General features: G+C 51.0%; 9 protein-coding genes across 9 annotated transcripts; 5 read left to right on the top strand and 4 right to left on the bottom strand.

Moving 5' to 3' along the window:
- Positions 1 to 1,019: 1,019 nt before the first annotated feature.
- On the top strand, positions 1,020 to 2,458 carry PMZ80_007629 (uncharacterized protein; the record flags this gene model as incomplete). The annotated part of the gene is made up of 2 exons (XM_064876035.1): positions 1,020 to 1,056; positions 1,122 to 2,458. 2 exons carry the CDS (start codon positions 1,020 to 1,022, stop codon positions 2,456 to 2,458), a joined length of 1,374 nt encoding a protein of 457 aa, XP_064728299.1.
- A 114-nt stretch (positions 2,459 to 2,572) lies between these two features.
- Positions 2,573 to 3,286, top strand: PMZ80_007628 (uncharacterized protein; the record flags this gene model as incomplete). The annotated part of the gene is made up of 1 exon (XM_064876034.1): positions 2,573 to 3,286. One exon carries the CDS (start codon positions 2,573 to 2,575, stop codon positions 3,284 to 3,286), a length of 714 nt encoding a protein of 237 aa, XP_064728298.1.
- Positions 3,287 to 4,055: 769 nt separating this feature from the next.
- PMZ80_007627 (uncharacterized protein) lies at positions 4,056 to 4,307 on the top strand (the record flags this gene model as incomplete). The annotated part of the gene is made up of 1 exon (XM_064876033.1): positions 4,056 to 4,307. The coding sequence occupies one exon, from the start codon at positions 4,056 to 4,058 to the stop codon at positions 4,305 to 4,307; it is 252 nt and encodes an 83-aa protein (XP_064728297.1).
- Positions 4,308 to 4,345: 38 nt separating this feature from the next.
- PMZ80_007626 (uncharacterized protein) lies at positions 4,346 to 4,714 on the top strand (the record flags this gene model as incomplete). Its single annotated transcript, XM_064876032.1, has 1 exon — positions 4,346 to 4,714. One exon carries the CDS (start codon positions 4,346 to 4,348, stop codon positions 4,712 to 4,714), a length of 369 nt encoding a protein of 122 aa, XP_064728296.1.
- A 168-nt stretch (positions 4,715 to 4,882) lies between these two features.
- Positions 4,883 to 5,997, bottom strand: PMZ80_007625 (uncharacterized protein; the record flags this gene model as incomplete). Its single annotated transcript, XM_064876031.1, has 3 exons — positions 4,883 to 5,376; positions 5,426 to 5,801; positions 5,857 to 5,997. 3 exons carry the CDS (start codon positions 5,995 to 5,997, stop codon positions 4,883 to 4,885), a joined length of 1,011 nt encoding a protein of 336 aa, XP_064728295.1.
- A 329-nt stretch (positions 5,998 to 6,326) lies between these two features.
- On the bottom strand, positions 6,327 to 7,487 carry PMZ80_007624 (uncharacterized protein; the record flags this gene model as incomplete). Its single annotated transcript, XM_064876030.1, has 4 exons — positions 6,327 to 6,781; positions 6,831 to 7,035; positions 7,077 to 7,229; positions 7,281 to 7,487. 4 exons carry the CDS (start codon positions 7,485 to 7,487, stop codon positions 6,327 to 6,329), a joined length of 1,020 nt encoding a protein of 339 aa, XP_064728294.1.
- A 1,828-nt stretch (positions 7,488 to 9,315) lies between these two features.
- Positions 9,316 to 10,432, bottom strand: PMZ80_007623 (uncharacterized protein; the record flags this gene model as incomplete). The annotated part of the gene is made up of 2 exons (XM_064876029.1): positions 9,316 to 10,218; positions 10,274 to 10,432. 2 exons carry the CDS (start codon positions 10,430 to 10,432, stop codon positions 9,316 to 9,318), a joined length of 1,062 nt encoding a protein of 353 aa, XP_064728293.1.
- Positions 10,433 to 12,455: 2,023 nt separating this feature from the next.
- On the top strand, positions 12,456 to 13,126 carry PMZ80_007622 (uncharacterized protein; the record flags this gene model as incomplete). Its single annotated transcript, XM_064876028.1, has 2 exons — positions 12,456 to 12,555; positions 12,762 to 13,126. The coding sequence occupies 2 exons, from the start codon at positions 12,456 to 12,458 to the stop codon at positions 13,124 to 13,126; spliced, it is 465 nt and encodes a 154-aa protein (XP_064728292.1).
- A 1,305-nt stretch (positions 13,127 to 14,431) lies between these two features.
- On the bottom strand, positions 14,432 to 16,270 carry PMZ80_007621 (uncharacterized protein; the record flags this gene model as incomplete). The annotated part of the gene is made up of 1 exon (XM_064876027.1): positions 14,432 to 16,270. The coding sequence occupies one exon, from the start codon at positions 16,268 to 16,270 to the stop codon at positions 14,432 to 14,434; it is 1,839 nt and encodes a 612-aa protein (XP_064728291.1).
- Between the last annotated feature and the right edge of the window lie 781 nt (positions 16,271 to 17,051).

The raw sequence follows: 17,051 nt of genomic DNA, 5'->3' as shown, positions 1-17,051 counted from the left end.
ACAACGGCGCTGCGCGCTAGCCAGCCTTATGAGACTTAGGAATCAATCTGTGAAGCACGGTCTAGTACGAATTGCTGGCAAATCCTCTCCTGCATCCATCGCTGTGTGGTCGGATCATAACATTGCAACGCAATCGCCGCTTGAACGCGCTATGCGACGACTTGGAAAGAGAAGATGGCGCGTCGCAGACTTAGGGAAAGGATGGTCCTGGCCCTGGCCGCGGACTTAGCCTAAGGATAAGCTTTCCACTCACCAAATGGTGGCAAAACATGGAAACACTTGTTGATCGTTGTCGCGATGAAGGAGCGGTTGGGTCCTTAGAACAGTATCTTGGGACTTGCTGTCTGGTTCGCCATATCATCACCCATATTCCAGGTCGGACATAGCATTTTGAGCGCAAAAAACAGTTAGACAAAGAGACTTCCGAATGAATGTTGATTCCAATGCCAAGCTCAAGTGGGAGCAGGCGCCCCCTCTCAGCTTCGCTAGTGCCTTCTGGATCAATAAGGTAACGACTCAGGACACAGCCAGGCCCTGAATGGTTACCCTTGAGGAACAGGATCGTGCTCCGCCGTGAGCCTCGGTGAACGCCTGTGGCGCCTAAATCCTTCCCAAAGCCATCGAGATCAAATATATCTATCGCCGCACCTTCGCGACAGTATCGCGAGATATTACAAAGCTCGAAGCCAAAAATACTGATACTATTCAGTGGCCTTTCAACTGGCCCAGACGGTGAGCTTCAGAGCGAAATTCGCTAGCCCTATCTCGCACATACCTAGGTAGTGTATTATGTGTCCTCGACACCATGGCTTGTTCACAAAACGCAGATACCTTTGTGTATATTTGCGGTCTACGTGAAGGTCAACGATTAGTCTCAGGGTACAAGTATAGGAATCGCCACGGGAAGCAGAGCTGCAACAGCATAGTCAAAGTGCCCAAATACACACTTTGCTATCTGCAGTACTAACGTGCATCGACCAATCTAGACCTCATCAGGCTGACTTGGGGAAATGTCCACCATGTACTACCAATCAACTTACTTCATCATGCTACTTGGTGCTTTTACATCATCTCTCTTTGTGTCTCATCCAGTCAGATCACTCTGGAGCTAACGGCGACAGATTTACCAGTTTTCGAATTTGCAACATCACTCGCAGCACAGGAGCACCCGACAATACGGCTTTTACAGCTTCTGCCCCCGGAAGACGACGATTCCACGGTCTGTTGCAGGCTTGCTGATTATAGCTTCGACGAGACCTGTCCTGAGTATGAGGCTCTGTCGTACGTCTGGGGTGACCCAACGACCTTGGTCAGTATCATTTGCAACGGTCAAGCCTTCAAGGTAACCCAGAGCCTTTATGGAGCACTGCAAGCTCTGCGGCAGCAGACCAGCGTTCGCACCCTCTGGATCGATCAGATCACTATCAACCAGCAGGATGATGCAGAGAAGAGTCAGCAAGTCTCGATGATGCGAGACATTTACCAACACTCATCTCGGACGATAGCTTGGCTCGGGAGGCCTACAACCCTCGATCATGAAGGGCTAACAACACTGCGCCGCTTGGGTGAGGCTATCCGAGATCATCTGCTGGAAGAAATCGCTTCGGGGAATGATGAATCTGTTGGGCTTCCGGAATCTACGCTGGAGGCGTTCCGCGCCATGACTCAAATGCCCGAGAGGCTGTGGGGCACTGCTGCACCTGCTTTCACAGAGCTGAAAGGGATCAGTGCTCTTCTGCGAAATTCGTGGTTCGAGAGGATGTGGATCATACAGGAGGCTACTGTCTGTCGGTCTTTGCAGCTACAAAGTGGACATGTGACTATGTCGTTCGACCTCCTCGTCCTAGGTGCCATCGTCGCAATGATGACACTGGTTGGTAAACGCAAAGGCAATAGCATTGCAGGCAGTGGTCTCCGAAAGCTCCTTACCCTGGCTTACATCCGAGCTAATGCTCTTGAACCTGAGAGCGCGGAACTTGAGATAGACAAATTGATTGTGACCTGCCGCACATTCAAAGCGACAGACCCTCGTGACCGGATCTATGCCTTGTACGGTATTAGCTCGACAGACCTGAGCCAGCTAGGTCTGCGCACTGACTATACTGTTGCAACACGGCAAGCCATGATTGATGCTACGTTTGCTCTGATGAGGAGAACACGGAGTCTGGGGATGCTGGAGCTCGCCGAATGCCGCGGCGCCCTTGATCCTGAATTGCCTTCCTGGATCCCGTCAACCCGATCTGATAGCGACCCGGACCTATACCCATGGTCGTTTAAGCAGGACCGACGCCCCTTCGAGCAAACAGTGTCGATAGCCATGATCGAAAGCTTATTTCAGAGCGTAGTATCCGACGATTATGAGAGGGCAGATGAATACAACGATCTTAATCTAGAGGTAGTCAGAGCGGTGGCATCCGAAGAGATGGCAAAAGATAAGCGAAACATAGACGCGGATTGACCCAAGGCTTCTCTTGACTTCCTCGAGCCCGGAGACGATGGAACATTGTGTGTTCATGGACAGTTCCTTGACCGTATTGAAGAGATCGGTCCAGTGCCGCTGCTTCCTGCAGCTATGGAGCGTGGGTATGGCTCCTTCGAGCACCCCACAAACTATCTGGCCGAGCTGAATGTTGATGAAGAAATGAGTGAGCGGTTGCGAGATCTGCCAGGAGAGCTTGGCGAGATCTTCTCCAAGATCTGGGCTGCTAACGCAACAATATTTTCGGACTGGATCAAATATGTGGAGGCTGTGGTCAAGATGGACTCGATGGTGATGAAGAGGGAGAAGAGGCATCAGTATCCTACAGGCGACTCGGTATTGAAAGCATATCGCAAGGTTGTCTGTGCAGGACAGTTACTCGGCATGACTGAAGAAGAACAGGCTAAGATTTTCGACAGTTGGCGAAAGACCATTAAGCCTGCAGTGGCTATAGGTAATCTCAAGCGATCGCTCGGTCTGCAGAAGCCAGCGGGCCCCTTCAGCTTGTTTCTCACATCAGTCACAGCACATGCATTGTACAAAGTTGACATAAATTTTCTGTTCGGGGATGCAATGTCGTGCATATTCGGAAGGAGACTCGCTTGGACCGCCAAAGGCTACCTTGCCATGGTACCAGCGGGAGCTCGTGTCGGCGATTTTGTTTTCTCTCTGAGAGGCAGTAGCATGGCTTTTGTGCTAAGACAGTGCGGCGATGCTTGGAGCATTTTAGGGCCTACCTGGATTCATGGAATGATGGAAGGGCAACTGATTGATGAAGAAGCATATAGTGTTGTAAGACTCGTCTAGCATTTCAAACACCACAAGACGAGATATGAAGAAGCTGCCTAGGAAGGTAGATGCCATCGGGAAATGGAAGAACGTTTTGCCGACGTCGGTCGACCTTCCTCCTCCATGACCGGAATGACCTACCACTTTCCATCGTTCTGTACAACAATCACATCCAAGCTCTCACGCAAATCTCTTGAAACATGCAGATGGCAAGTCAACGAACAGTCACGCAACCAGGAGAAATGCTCACAACGTAGCTCCTGCATAACTTAGCACACGAACCAGACGTGACAGAGGAGATGCCCGAATTGGCCCGACCCGAGGCTCTACTCCGCTCTCCCTTCACCCGTGGAAGTTGTCCGATCTCTCGTGATGTCGTGTGCTCGCTTATGGGCGGTCATGAACAGGTATTTGAGCATCATGCTCACCTTCTAATGCCCGTGAGAGTTCCTTGTTCATATATCTCGACCTGTTTACTCCAACAGTAGTTGTTGACCAAGACAATCGAAAGCACCTCCTAAGCACTAATCGCAATCACGTCCGTTCGCGATTCAAATCTTATATTAGCAACGCCACTAGGCGAGCCAAGCAATACTTGACCTGTATAGCCAGACACACATAAAAGGCAGTCGAAATTTCTCCATTGATTCTGGTTCATATCACACAATACCAAGCAACGAAAAGAACGTTCCTCAACAGCTCTCCATTCGTCCGACCCCTCTTCGTCATCGACCATTGCCAACACCAATACTACCGCAACGAACATCCATCCAGGACTACTCCCACCATGTACCGCTCCCACAATCGCAAAAGCTCCCGCATTCAGCACCTCGCCTCGCTAGGCTGGATCCTCGAAGACAACAACAGCCCATCATCACCCACCCACCAACTCAACAAGTCACTCGAACTCACGCATAGCTCCCACGCGCCACAAACAGAGGCTGAGCAGAGCCAGCTGACACTGCGAGGGCGAGCTTTGAGCATCAACGACGTCCCAAGCACTGATTCATCGGCGGCGAACAGTCCGGTGTCGAAGTAAGCAGTTCTGAGTCGATCGGGTGACAGCCGAACGGAGCCATGGGCGACGCTAGACCTCGAAGTGAAGGATTAGAGCATATTGTGGACGAAGAAAGCCATAATGCCGTTGTAAACAAAAAGAACCAAGCAGCGAATATACCGCTCGTTATTGTTGTCACTTCGAGCACGCCAGCGTCGAAATCATTGCTACCGTCAGTGATTGAGTTGTTGAGGAAGGACAAGTTCCAGCAAGCGGGCGTAAGGTGGTACGAGATGCAGCTTACGGCGAAGACAACGCCGATGATCAAGTTTGGGCCGCAGAATTGTCCTATTGTTGTGCTTATGAGAGGGATGTATTGTGAAACGTTGCTGGGGATCAGAGGAGCAGAGGAGGTGGAAAAGAAGGTGAGGGAGATGGTAGGAAGGTAGTACCAGTATAGTGATCCCGTCGAAATTCCTGCTGATGTGCGGATGTTTGCCAAAACCTGCAGCACAACGCTTCCAATCTAACCAGTCCTCAATCGGTCTCGGCAGACGCTCAGTTTGCGCTTACCATTCTTTTCGTCTCTGGCACGCACCATCACTAGCTCAACTCACTCACTTCGATTTCTCATCCACCTTTGTAGCAGGTCCATTGTGCTCAGTGCATGCCCTTGACAGCTCGAATTTGCCATCCATGAAGCAGTCGAAGCACAAGTCGCAACAACCCTTTGTTCCTACTTCCAGCTTCGCCACTGCATCCAAGATTGCCTTTCGACTGCTCCAAGTACATAGACCGCAACCAAAGCTCCGCGGCGGACACTTTCGCTGGTCGATGTCGTTGTCACTTCCGATAATAACAGAAGTGGGGATCTTTTCTGTCAGCAGCTCCTTAAAATCCGGCAATTTGACGTCCTTGTCGATGTCGCTGCAGACGATGCCGCCATCCACAAGTATCTTCTGGTAGAAAGCGAGTCTCTTCTGCAGTCCAACACACAGCCCAAGACTATTGCCAATGCTACCTGCCGCGACACTAAACATGCTAAGTATAGGCTGCTGCGCTACCGCAAGATGCTCCACGCGTGCTTGACGCCGGTAGTCCTCCATGTCCTCTGTTGGTTGTCAGTATCTGATTCGAATAGTGCAGAGACTTTGACTCACCAAGAAGGTCAGTTGGCAACAACTGTAGAAGCTGCGCATGGCCTGTCGCTTGTATCTCAGCTCTAGGAATCCGCAAGACAGTATCGGACAACTCAGAGAGGCGAAGTCTGTGTTTGATGACGCTGGACATGATGAATTCGTCTATTGCGCATGGAGGCTTCTCCGCCATCTTGACCAAGAAGAAGTCGCTCATCTTTGGAGCACACTTGTATTTGTCACATGCGACAGTCAGCTTTTGAAGCCAGTCCGCCGCAGTCGTGTCGACTTCGTCGCTCTTCCAGTGCAGTATCTGACAGAGATTGATCATCGAGGTAGGTTCGTCTTCGGGAAATGGCAATGGATTAGAGGCATCGTAGGTTGTATTTCCTTCCTTGTACTTTAACGATCAGCGTCGACAGGATCAATGCTTCTTTGATAGCGACCAGACTTACGTTGGGACTGAGTAGTTTGTCGAAGACAGATGAAGCGATTCGCAGGAGGGCAGTGCTGACTTTTGCAACTTTCTGGTCTGTACCAGTGCCGATTGCGATGACCAGATCGCCGCATGGTGCGACGTCGACGACTTGCGACATGGTGTGGTTGCAGATCCAAGGCGAGGTCTTACCGCAAGCGGAGGGATAAGTTGCAGAAATGTCGGCGTATCAAGAAAAACGCGTTGAAGGACATGTGATAGCACTAACGGTAGAAAGTGAAGGTATGACGTGGTGAAGGTTCAGAGTGCTGTGACCTCCTCCTCCAGCCTTCCGCCATAGCCCTTGTAATATTGACATACGCTTGTACTCCAAAGTTCCTGGGGCAAATTGTGATCATCAACAAACCACTGCATCACAACCATAAGTCAAGGACCCTGTTCCCCTCTGCGCCAGTTCACTGCAGCACCGATGTCCTGGCCGTATCGCAATTAGGCATTATCATGCCGCTTGCAGATTCCAGTCAACTTGAACTTGCCAAGCCGGAAGCACTCGAAGCACATCTTACACTCGCCCTTTCTTCCTATTTTGATTTCCTTCATCGTGGATAAGAGAGCTGTTTCCAGTCTCGGACCGCCTGATTTGCAGCCGGAAGATCCACAGGTTGTGCTCCCCAGCTTGCGTGTGTACATGTCAGCTTCGGATGATATTCCCTTGAGCAGAAATCGCTCCAGCATCTCGTGCATGTCGACCAGGTCAGTATCTCGTTCGCTATCCTGCATCGTCGTTCCTGCCTCGAAAAAGACTTTGGTGTAGGCTCCTACAGCTTGTTGTGCTTTGGCACACCAGGTGCTGCTTGGAGCAATTGCCGCGAGGTGGTGTGGGAAGCTATGGGCCAGTCCAGCATACTCTTTCCTGACCTTTCTTCGGAAAGCCTTCAGCTCCACTAATCTTCGTTAGAGCCAACCTTTGATATTGCCATGTCTCATACGTACTTATGACCGAACCTGGAAAGAGCTGTAGCAGATCTGGGTGACATCTCTCCTCGAGGCTTCTCAAGCTCATTCTCACCACGTCTTCGGACACGCCGTCGAATCTCTGCCGGTTGCCTATCAGATAAGCCATGATCAAAGCATCAGGCTTCGGATATGCCTTGGTCGGGCTCTGGTCACTACGCATGAATTGTAGCTCGAAGAAGTCCTTGAACAGCACCCCGTGGCACATTTGTATTTGCCGCACACAACAAGAAGTTTTTGAACCCAGTCCCCATAGTTGGAAGCAATCTCATCGGTATCGAAATGCATCAGATAGAACATGTTTGTGATGGCCTTGGGATCATCATCGGGTAGTTCGAGTGGGTTCGGTGTGTCGTGGACAGATTGTCCCTCTTTGAACTACATACACAGTCAGTGCTGAGTTGTCAATTGCTGAATTTCGGTACGCACCAGTGGTCCGAGAATGGTCTTGAAGACAGGCGATACGGCGCACAGGAGTGCAGAATTGACCTTCACCCGCGTAGAACCATCGCCAGGAGCTACAACGAGATCTCCATGGGGATCCATCTCGATCACCCCTACCATGGTGGGCCGTGGTCGCTTGTTGACGGGCTTCATAGCTGTGGTAGGTGAAGCTTCTCGCTTGATAGAAGGCATAATTGAAGACTGGGGATATTTTAGTCCGGATGAGGCACTAGAGTTACAGCTATCGGATACAGATATATGCAAATTGGTGTATCTTGGGATTCTCAGAGATGACTATGTCAGGTACTTCAAGGTCGGTTCGTCTCAAGAAGGCGTCAGAGAGACCGAGCTTCCTTACCTGTGTAGCTGGATCGAGCTCACATGTGAGGTGAGATTCGCTTCCCAATTGGTGCCAAATGAAATTGCTGAAATGGACTTCAGAGGCAAGTCGATAGAGACATGCCAGCTCGATCCTGACTTTCAGATTAACCTGACATCAAACACTCTGAAGCTCAATGCAGCCATCGGGACAAGTAGACCTCTTGTACAGCAGAGAGATCTCAGCAGCCATTTGGATCACTGCAAGCGCACGTTTCGGATAATCTTCACAAGCAGCCCATGCTCCTCTCCCTTCTGCCGCGTGGATGGTGTCAATGTAGGCTGATAAATCGACGCAAGCGTAGACATTGGTGCTCGGAATAATGAGGTGGAGGAGCTGCTTCAACTCGACAACGATGCAACAAACCGAACAGACATACGCATGACAAGCGGGTCATCGTTTGGATACCACTTCGAATCGAAAAACGTCTGTGCTGGTTCAGAGTCAAGTCCAAACGTGGCCGTATTATGCTCGGCCTCATCCTCATCGCGTACATGACCATGCAATGTACACTCTATACCAACAATCGTCCGGACCGAACACAGTCTTGTTCATGTAGAACCAGACTCGAAGTGTAGATGCTATAGCAGCCGGAGACCGTGTCCGAATCAGTGAAAGACATACCTCACGTAGCCACCTGTGAATCCTTCATTGCGTTTCAGCATTCTCTGTACCATCTGTCGATCCATAGAAAGATTCCGCCTTGCTCTCACATGAGCATAACCCTTACCGTTTTGTAAAGGTCCCCTTGAGGCCACGTAGACAATCACAGGATTTCGATTCTCGCGTTGTGTAACGCGTTGTGTTCTCGCCATCATGTAGCTAATATGAGGCTCAGCCATGCATAGTTCCATGTCCTTCCCGAATGCTGCTCGGCTGTTAGCTCATCTCAACACAACATGCAAACCCGTGCCCTGGGACGCGGTCGAGGTTCGCGCCATAGACTCAGAGACATGGAGGTTTCAATGCCCTCTTGATTTGTTCAAGCAGGAAGCTGCCGGTGCTTGTCCGGGACACCTTGACCATGCAGGATTGCTTTAAAAGCATGGAGAGGAAGAAAAGATTGACTCGAGCTTTGCTATTGGATTACCGGGGGTCCGCGTCATAAGCAACGCGAAAACGGCACGCTAAAGCAGAACGCGCTCGATTCAGGGCCATGGGACAATGATACTGATGACACCCAGAGCTTCACATGCCGACAACGTCCGCGTCTACATACTCGCAGGTCGGCCTGCCATTTGTTGGACAAAGAGCCGACGATGATATTCAACTCTGGTTTCTCTGTACGCAGGCGTCGAGATACCAAACGACCACGCCCAAGAGCACGTCAATATGATACTGCTAACGCATGCCACCTCTGACATACACTTCCGGAAAAATCGATAGCCAGTTCGACGAAGAGTGAGTCTGGAATCTGTGGTCCTCCAACAGTACCATCAGAACCAGTCTACCTGAAGACGCACCTCGCTCCGTTATCAAAGACCAGAGAGGACATATGCCGCGACTACCTTTCTTCTTGGGATGGTATCCGTCCCACGATGACGGATATCTACCAAGCCCTGCGGTAGAGCACCACCAATAGCTGCATCTCAGTTCAGTACAAGGCATCGGAACATATAACTCCTCAGAATGAATCGATACTCAGTACGGAGACCACAAGATGCCGCCGAGCATTGAGCATATCGCCATGAAAGCACAACGTCGAATTGCTGTGCTAGCAGTCCGACACGAAGCAGTACTAGATGCAGTCACTGTTGCCACTGTAGTACTGCCAGAAGTGACTGTAGTCGCATCTCTTGTGGTAACCGTTGTCGGACTGTTCGCACTGGTAGTCGACACACCATCGTCAGACGTGCTAGATGGCATGCTGGGTGGCGTACTAGGTGGCGAGCTTGCTGGAGGATCGTCGTCAGGCACAGGCGCAGGTGCAGCCTGTGCTGTAGGCAAACCTCTTGATTCAAACCCACTCCAGCTTGTGCCATCCCAACTGTTATGCAACACTTCTCCACCAGGCGCAGCCACAGCGAAGACATCCAAGCGGTTTGACTGACGAGACACTGCCACTGGGGGAGTCTGGAATGTCTCATCGCCCAACGGATCCCATGAGGTCTGCCAGGAGCCTTCAAAAGCGAGATGGTACACCTTGAAGTCGGTGCCAAGTCCGAAAATGTCTAATCGCCCAGGTCCCCATGAGACAACTGCAGGAGGACTGGTGAAAACACCACCAAGTTGTTCCCAATCTGTTGACCAACTGCTGCCATCCCACGCCTTGTGATACATGCCGAAGTCGCCACCTGTGCCAAAAACGTCAAGTCTGTCCGATGACCACGATGCGACAGCTGGGTCGCTTGTCAAGATACCGCCAAGTGAATCGTACTCGCTCTGCCAGCCAAAGGACGGATCATATGCCAAATGGTACATGGCAGCATCTTGGCCAATACCGAATATATCAAGACGATCTGCTGACCATGAAGTTACCGCTAGGTTACTAGTGAAGATACCGCCGTGGTTTTCCCAGCTGCTCTGCCAGACACTGCCGTCCCACTGTAGTAGCGGTGTTAGCTCTAAGCCTGGTAAGATTATATTGAACAGCACTTACCGACTGATGATACATGCTTCCATCGTACGCTCCGATTCCAAAAACATCAAGCCTCTGGGCACTCCAAGCGTCGACCGCAAACGGTCCACGAAATGTCTGGTCGTTCAAAGCGCCCCAATTATCTTCCCAAGCGACGCCGTTCCAGGAATTGTGCATCATTCTGCTGGTACTTCCATCCAAGCCAAAAACGTCCAGGCGATCGGAGGACCACGAGACCAACGTTGGTGCTTCAGTGGCGAAGGACCCACCAAGCGAGTCCCATCCCGACTGCCAGCCGCTTGTACCCCATGATGTATGGTACATCTGAGCATCGCTACCGACAGCGACAACATCGATGCGGCTAGATGACCACGAGCTTACAGCCAGGGGCTGGCTGGTCACTGAGATAGGCATTATCAGGCTGAAATTGTTTGACTCCGGAGAAGTTCGAGGAAGTCAGGAAAACGTGCTTCTTGGTATATCCTTCATCCTAGTAAGTACTGTCCGCCACGAACATGCAGCAGCGCATTTTCTGGAGATCGCACATGGATGACACATAAACGTTGTGCATCTGACACGCAGCTTGCGGTCTCATTGTCGATGGGCCATAGGTCGAAGCTGATCATGGGGCCAATGCACGCTGGGGCCAATTTACCGACTATGTCAATCGAGAACGTTCATTTACCCATCCGAGCAGACTGCTCGGGCGTCGCCTTCGAGTTTGGCTGCTGGGCTTGCATCAGGCTGAATGAGGCGTGACTAGAGCAAGCCTAGTGTGACTCGATGTATGCATATACTTGAAAGCCTGGTAAGCGTCTTCGCAGTGGTCATCAGGCTGGACCGATTCGAGCACGATGGCCAGCCATGAGATAGCAAGGTGAATCGAGGATCTGGTGAGCAGTAAATAATTATAGCTGCGCCCGTCATGATCCTACCTATCAACATCGCACCGAAGCCTGCGAGCGCTTTGCGATGAAGGTCGCTGATCGAAGATTGCAAGGTTGTAGATTGTTATGGTACTGACCGGTGACAAGGATTACACGAGCCGCGACAGCGCTTCGAAGCACCGTTACGCCTTCCCCACCCAGACAAGTTCTCGAATACCAAGGCTCAGAGCCTTGGCACATAATGCCAGTGTCAGCCGTCATACGCCCAAACAACTTTGCCGTGTTGCGCTGCGAAATGCCTGGAGCATATAGCAGACCCGTGGTTAGGTGGCCGTAAGTATGGGGGCTTGGTAAGCGCAAATGTGCGATGCTTGAGTCGTACTTTCCCGATACCATGCTAAAGTACGTCCAGGAAGCTGAAGCGGAAGTCGGTAAATTGAGTCGAGAGGAAGGCAAGTCAATAGCCAAAGTAGGATTATTCGGCGTTCCAGATGTCGACGGCTTCAGCCCTTGCTTCCTGACGGTCTCTAACACGTTAGGCAGAGCGAACTTTCGTTCCTCGACCTGCTCTCACTAGCAACACATCAGCGCTGCTCAACTGCGTGATTCCGAGCCCTTGATTCGCGTAACTACAACTGGTAATGCAATCAGGTACACAGCTATATGTATGTACAGAGTCACAATTTTGGTCATCGATATCGCTACCGATTTCTACCGGAGCTTCACGCAAACTTGGCCCAAGGGTTGCCGAACCGCCAAAAGCTACTGAGGCTTATGTAAGCAACACGAAATCGGCACGCTAAATCTGGGCGCGCTCGGCTCAGGGGCAACTTTCGTCCCGACCACTATTTCCTTCGCGGTCTCTTTATCTCCGGTCTCTCCCAAGATGACCGGTACCATACCCTCACGATGTTCACTTCGTCCGTCCCTCACCGTATCACCCTGAATGTCTGTGGGAGCCCCACGATCCCTCCACGGACGAGCACCCCGTGGGCGGGTGCTGACAAACAAAAAGTGAATATCCTATTGGACAAGCGCCTTCACGCGTAGCCAGTAAGGTAACGTCACGGTCGTGCATCGAGGGACACCGTGGTCGTAAATACGAGATCAACGAGCAATGTAAGGAGAAGCGTGAAAGTGCTGACTATCCTTATAACCATCAATCGCCACCTCCTCCATGAACGTCAACAGCAAGCGTGCATACTCACATACGTAGATTGCGCCCAGTGATCTCCGGCACCCGCCTTCCAGGTCTCACTCTCAGACTCTAGCTACCGAGTCGCAGTCCGACTACTGAACATAACAGCTGACCAACCATGGACATAACCACGAGCGACGTCGCCGGCTTCGCTACCTTCGCCGCCGGCATCATCTACATCTGTGTTGGGCTCAATGGCATCTTCAGGCCGTTGAATAGTAAGTAAACCATTTAGCCTTCACCAACCACACCATTAGTACAGGAGCCATCCATCCATCCGCAAATACGAACTCCCCCTCCCTTCAGGCTCACACGAACTCAAGCCCAGGCCACACCCGTGACCATACCATAGATGGACGGCATCATCCCCGCTCCTCCATCCCACCACCACCAGCACCCATGCTAACACACCCTCCACCCCCAGTGCTCCACTTCTTCGGACTCAGCACCGCTGCCAAAAGCCCCACATCAACCCACATCATGCCCGCCTTCGGCGGCCGCAACCTCGCCGGCGGCCTCGCAATCACCATCTTCAGCCTCACACACCGCCGTACCGCAGCCGGTCTCCTCCTAGCATGCTGGACGCCCAACGGTCTAATCGATGCGTACGTGGTCCACAAACACGGCGAGAAGGTAGTAGTGCACCTTATGAATACCGTGGCAGTGGCTTTGATTGCTGCGTTGGCGCTGGTGGAGGGACAGGGTGAGAAGTGGGTTGATCGGGCGCTTGTGGGGGGGTTGGTGGGGATGATTGGGGTTATTACGGTGCATAGTTGGGTTTGGAGTTGAATGTAAGGAAGGGTTGTTGTCGGTTGTGCTGACCGCCAGCGATTCGAAAGATGTTGAGTCCAAGACTTACTTGGGCATTGTGGTCGAGGATCAGGCAACCATCTTTCACTGCTCTTTTCGATCTAAGATGTAGCGTATAACAGCCTCGAAACCTCATACAGCCCCAATACCCGATATACCTCTTGGTTCGACACTTCGAGGCTCATTCAGAGAGAAGAAAGGAGGTCACCGTTGGCTTCGGCCTTTCCCTCGCGAATAGAGAAGGGCCGTCTCATACTACGGTACAGGTACTGCCATTCCAGCAGCCTCTGGCGACGCACTAGCACACCGACCCAGCACAGAATATACAACTAGCAAGAGAAAACAAGCACAGGGAGGGTACACCAGGCCAGCAAATGCGGACCTCATCAGCGTACCTAGTATTATGCTATATAGCGCATAGCCATCACATAGACAGGCACGATCGCAACTTGGTTTCCAAACTAAACCAACTTCGAGGTTCATGTCGATGCCTATGCCCTACACGTCGAGTAGCTAAATTGGAAAGCTGTCGGGCCTATAGAGGTCGCTGTATAAAGTGCGGACTGCACACTATTCGCGAACACTGTAGCTTCGTCGTTGTCTTCGTCGTCATATTCGTTATCACCGTTATCATCAGCACCTGCGAAAGGGTGAGAGACAGAGACGAACAGCGACTCCCCGAAGGGCAGCTTCCCTGGTGAACATAACATTTACTGTACTAATTAGCTCTTTATCCTTGGCGAAGCCTCAAATCATACGCAGTACCAGTTCATAGTGCCGAGACTGCGAAGTCTAACCATCCCGGTATCGTCAATGCTAGACGCTGCTAACTCGGTCTGGGATGTTCACGCCTTAGTCTTCTACTCAAGAACAACTACAACCAGCACGACGCAACACATACCAACGGCAATTTCATCATTTTCAACTTTTTTTGATTGACTAATCCTGAAGAGCAGCTCACCACCGCCTCGAACATCTAAGATCGAGACAAGCAGGAGGACACATCTCTCCCTATGAACAAGCCGCTTTTCTGAAATGCCCTTATTCCTTCATCCCTTCTTGGCATTCCATCAATGATTCGCTTTTCTGCAAGCTTCTTGCTTGCTCATTTCCTTTGCTTTCTTGCATGGTCTTTTTGTATGCATGCTCCATCATTTTCTTGTGCAGTTTCCCTTGTATCCCATCAATGCCAATAACAACAACAATAACCTTCAATAATCAATGCGGAAACCATTCATCAACAACACCACTCCACCTCCCTCTCACACCCCCATCACCTCCCCCTCAAGAAGCATTCTGATCCCCCAAATCCTTACACCCCTTCTTCCCACACTTCTTATGAAACTTGCTCTTCGGCGCCACAGTCTGCACAAGCCGATCACCCTGCGTCGGATAGAAATCATAAAAAGCCTCCTTGTGTCGCGCATGACGCCCCTTAATACACCCATACTTATACTTAACAACCATGCAGAACTTCGTATCCTTGAGGTTCTCACAGGCGTCACCGAAGGGGCAGTTCTTCTTGTCTGTGAGGGGGTTGTAGTCAGGTGCATTGGGATCCTTGCCGTCGGGGTGGCACCAACCGGCGATGTGCCGGGCGTATCGCTGACTAGCAGCCTCTTGGTCTCGCCAGAATCGTCGCTCCTTTAGACCTTTTAGTTTGTCTTTGGTGGGGGGGTGAGTGAGGATGAATTGAGGGTCGATTCGGTTGTTTTTGTAGTCATCTTCGTCCATTTTGCCGTCACCTTCGACGGTCCAGTGAGTTGAGACGATCTCTTTGGCTTGGGTGAAGAGACCGAAGTTGACCTTTTGTAGACCGAATTTCTTGATGAAGAAGATTCGTTCAGAAAGCCCGATCTTTGGGTGCGCAGTGATGGTATTCATGAAGTCGCGCATAGCATGTGGACGAAGACGACCGAATTCGATCTCGAGACGTATAGACTTGTACATCTGCTTCTCGACTTCCTTCTCCTTGTCATTGTTCAGGAACTTGCAGATGGACAAAGCACCGAAGGATTTCGGCTTGGTGGCGACCATGTATTTCTTGTCGTCTCTGTTGCCGCATTGCTTCTTGAGCTTGAAGTTGTAGGATTCGTCTGCGAAGACTCTATCCCAGATCATGTCTCGGATTTCCCTCGGTAGGTCTGTCAGCTTCTTTGGTGGTGGAGGTGGCGGCTTAGCAGCATCAATGGCTTTTCGGCGAGCAAGAGCTTCTGGGTTGGGAGTGTAGTGAGAGATGAGGTCAAAGTCTCGCATGTTGGCAGCAACCTCAGACTTTGGCTTAGACTTTGCATGAGATCGGTGCTTATTCTTCTTCTTAGTGGCTTTCACGATCTCAGACATGGATGTGTTGGTGGGTGCAGTGATTTCGCCGTCTTCACCATCACCATTATCTGTTCTCGCTCGCTTTGAGGGCGCACCAGCATCTTCCTCAGTACCATCAGCTTCCGGAGCTGATCGCTTGCGGAAGTTGTAGCGGTCGGCGGCCTTTGCGTTGATTTGATGACCTTTGCTTCTGATAATTCCACTACCATCTCCATTTGTGGTAGTGGTGGCTTTCTGAGGTGGCGCAGCTTTCTTTGGAGCTGGCTTGGAGGTTTGAAGGTTTGGTGTTTCCTCTGGCCCTTTCATGACAAAGGAGTTGGTGGCTTTGTCGAATCGTAGAGCAGGAGGAAGCATTGGCACAAAGTGACCATGACCGGCAGGAGCAGTGTTGAAGTTATTGAAGAAAGGATATGGCGGTGGAAGAGGGCCTTGTGGAGGAGCAGGTAGACCTGCGATACCTGCAACAAGAGGAGACGGGTTGACGAAGGTTTTGTTGCGCTTCTCTGGCGACTTCGGTGTGGATTCGTCGTCATCTCGCGACTTTCGCTTCTGGCCTGGTCGAGCTTTGTCATTGTTGTCGTCGGTCGATGTGGATTTCTTGTTTAGCTGCTCTTTGAACTTTTTGGCGGCCTCTTTGTTCTTCTTGTATGCAGGTCGGTTGTCTTTCTTAGGGATGGTTGCATTTCCAAAGAAGATCTGACTTGGCGTCTTGAGCGCAGGAGGAGGATTGGCCTTCTTTGCATCTTTCATGCTAGGCATAGAGCCCGTAGGCTTTGATGGTAAAGATGGGTTCGACATGATGGTCGACAGAGATCAAGTTGAGGTTGGTATTGATTGAATAGTATGTTGGAACTTGGTAAAGTAATTGAATGAGATGGAGGGTTGGAGTTGTCAAGTTGACAAGGTCGAGGTTGGATGAATGGTGGAAGTTGCGGTAAGAAAGAATTCAGAAGCGGCGACGCAGAAATAGTCGACGACCAAAGTGCATGAAGCAAACAGAAATAAGGTTCGTGACAAGATCGAAGAAACACGTGGCTGGTTGTAAGTGACAAGATCGTGAAGTTAGAGTCATACGTCAGGCGTTCACCGATAGTGAAGGTGGTGTTTCACTCCATTACCACCACGTTCCCCTGCCTACCAGATAGTGCCGTAGTCATCGCCTTCAATAGATACTCACCGTAGCATACTCATACATGCCAAAGCTGCATCGTGGCACCTTTTGACACCTCAGCCTGGTCCATGCATCACCATTCACCCACAATCGCCAATCAAGGACACAAGCGCTTCCAAACGTGACGAAGTCGTGTAGTTATCCTCCGTTTGCTCGAAGTGACATGGACCGAGACTCAGTTAATGCCGGGCTAAGGCGGTTATTGCAGCATCCAAACCCTCGCCTTCCCATTGCTTCGTCTCTTTCAGGATAGGATAGGATGTTTCGGTCTGTAAAGTTTGCGCATAGTGAAAGAGGAGTGCTGTCAGGAAGCGAAGCCAACGGCGTGTGTTCTCCACTTCCCGCCTTCTTGTGATAGTCGAGTCATAACGTGCAAGATGTGTGACTACGTGAAGAGCGCAATGCGTG

The sequence above is a fragment of the Knufia obscura genome (assembly GCF_036327395.1).
Source record: "Knufia obscura strain CCFEE 5817 isolate CBS 148926 chromosome Unknown scaffold_9, whole genome shotgun sequence".
Classification (NCBI taxonomy): domain Eukaryota; kingdom Fungi; phylum Ascomycota; class Eurotiomycetes; order Chaetothyriales; family Trichomeriaceae; genus Knufia; species Knufia obscura.
This window is presented reverse-complemented; position numbering and strand designations above follow the sequence as displayed.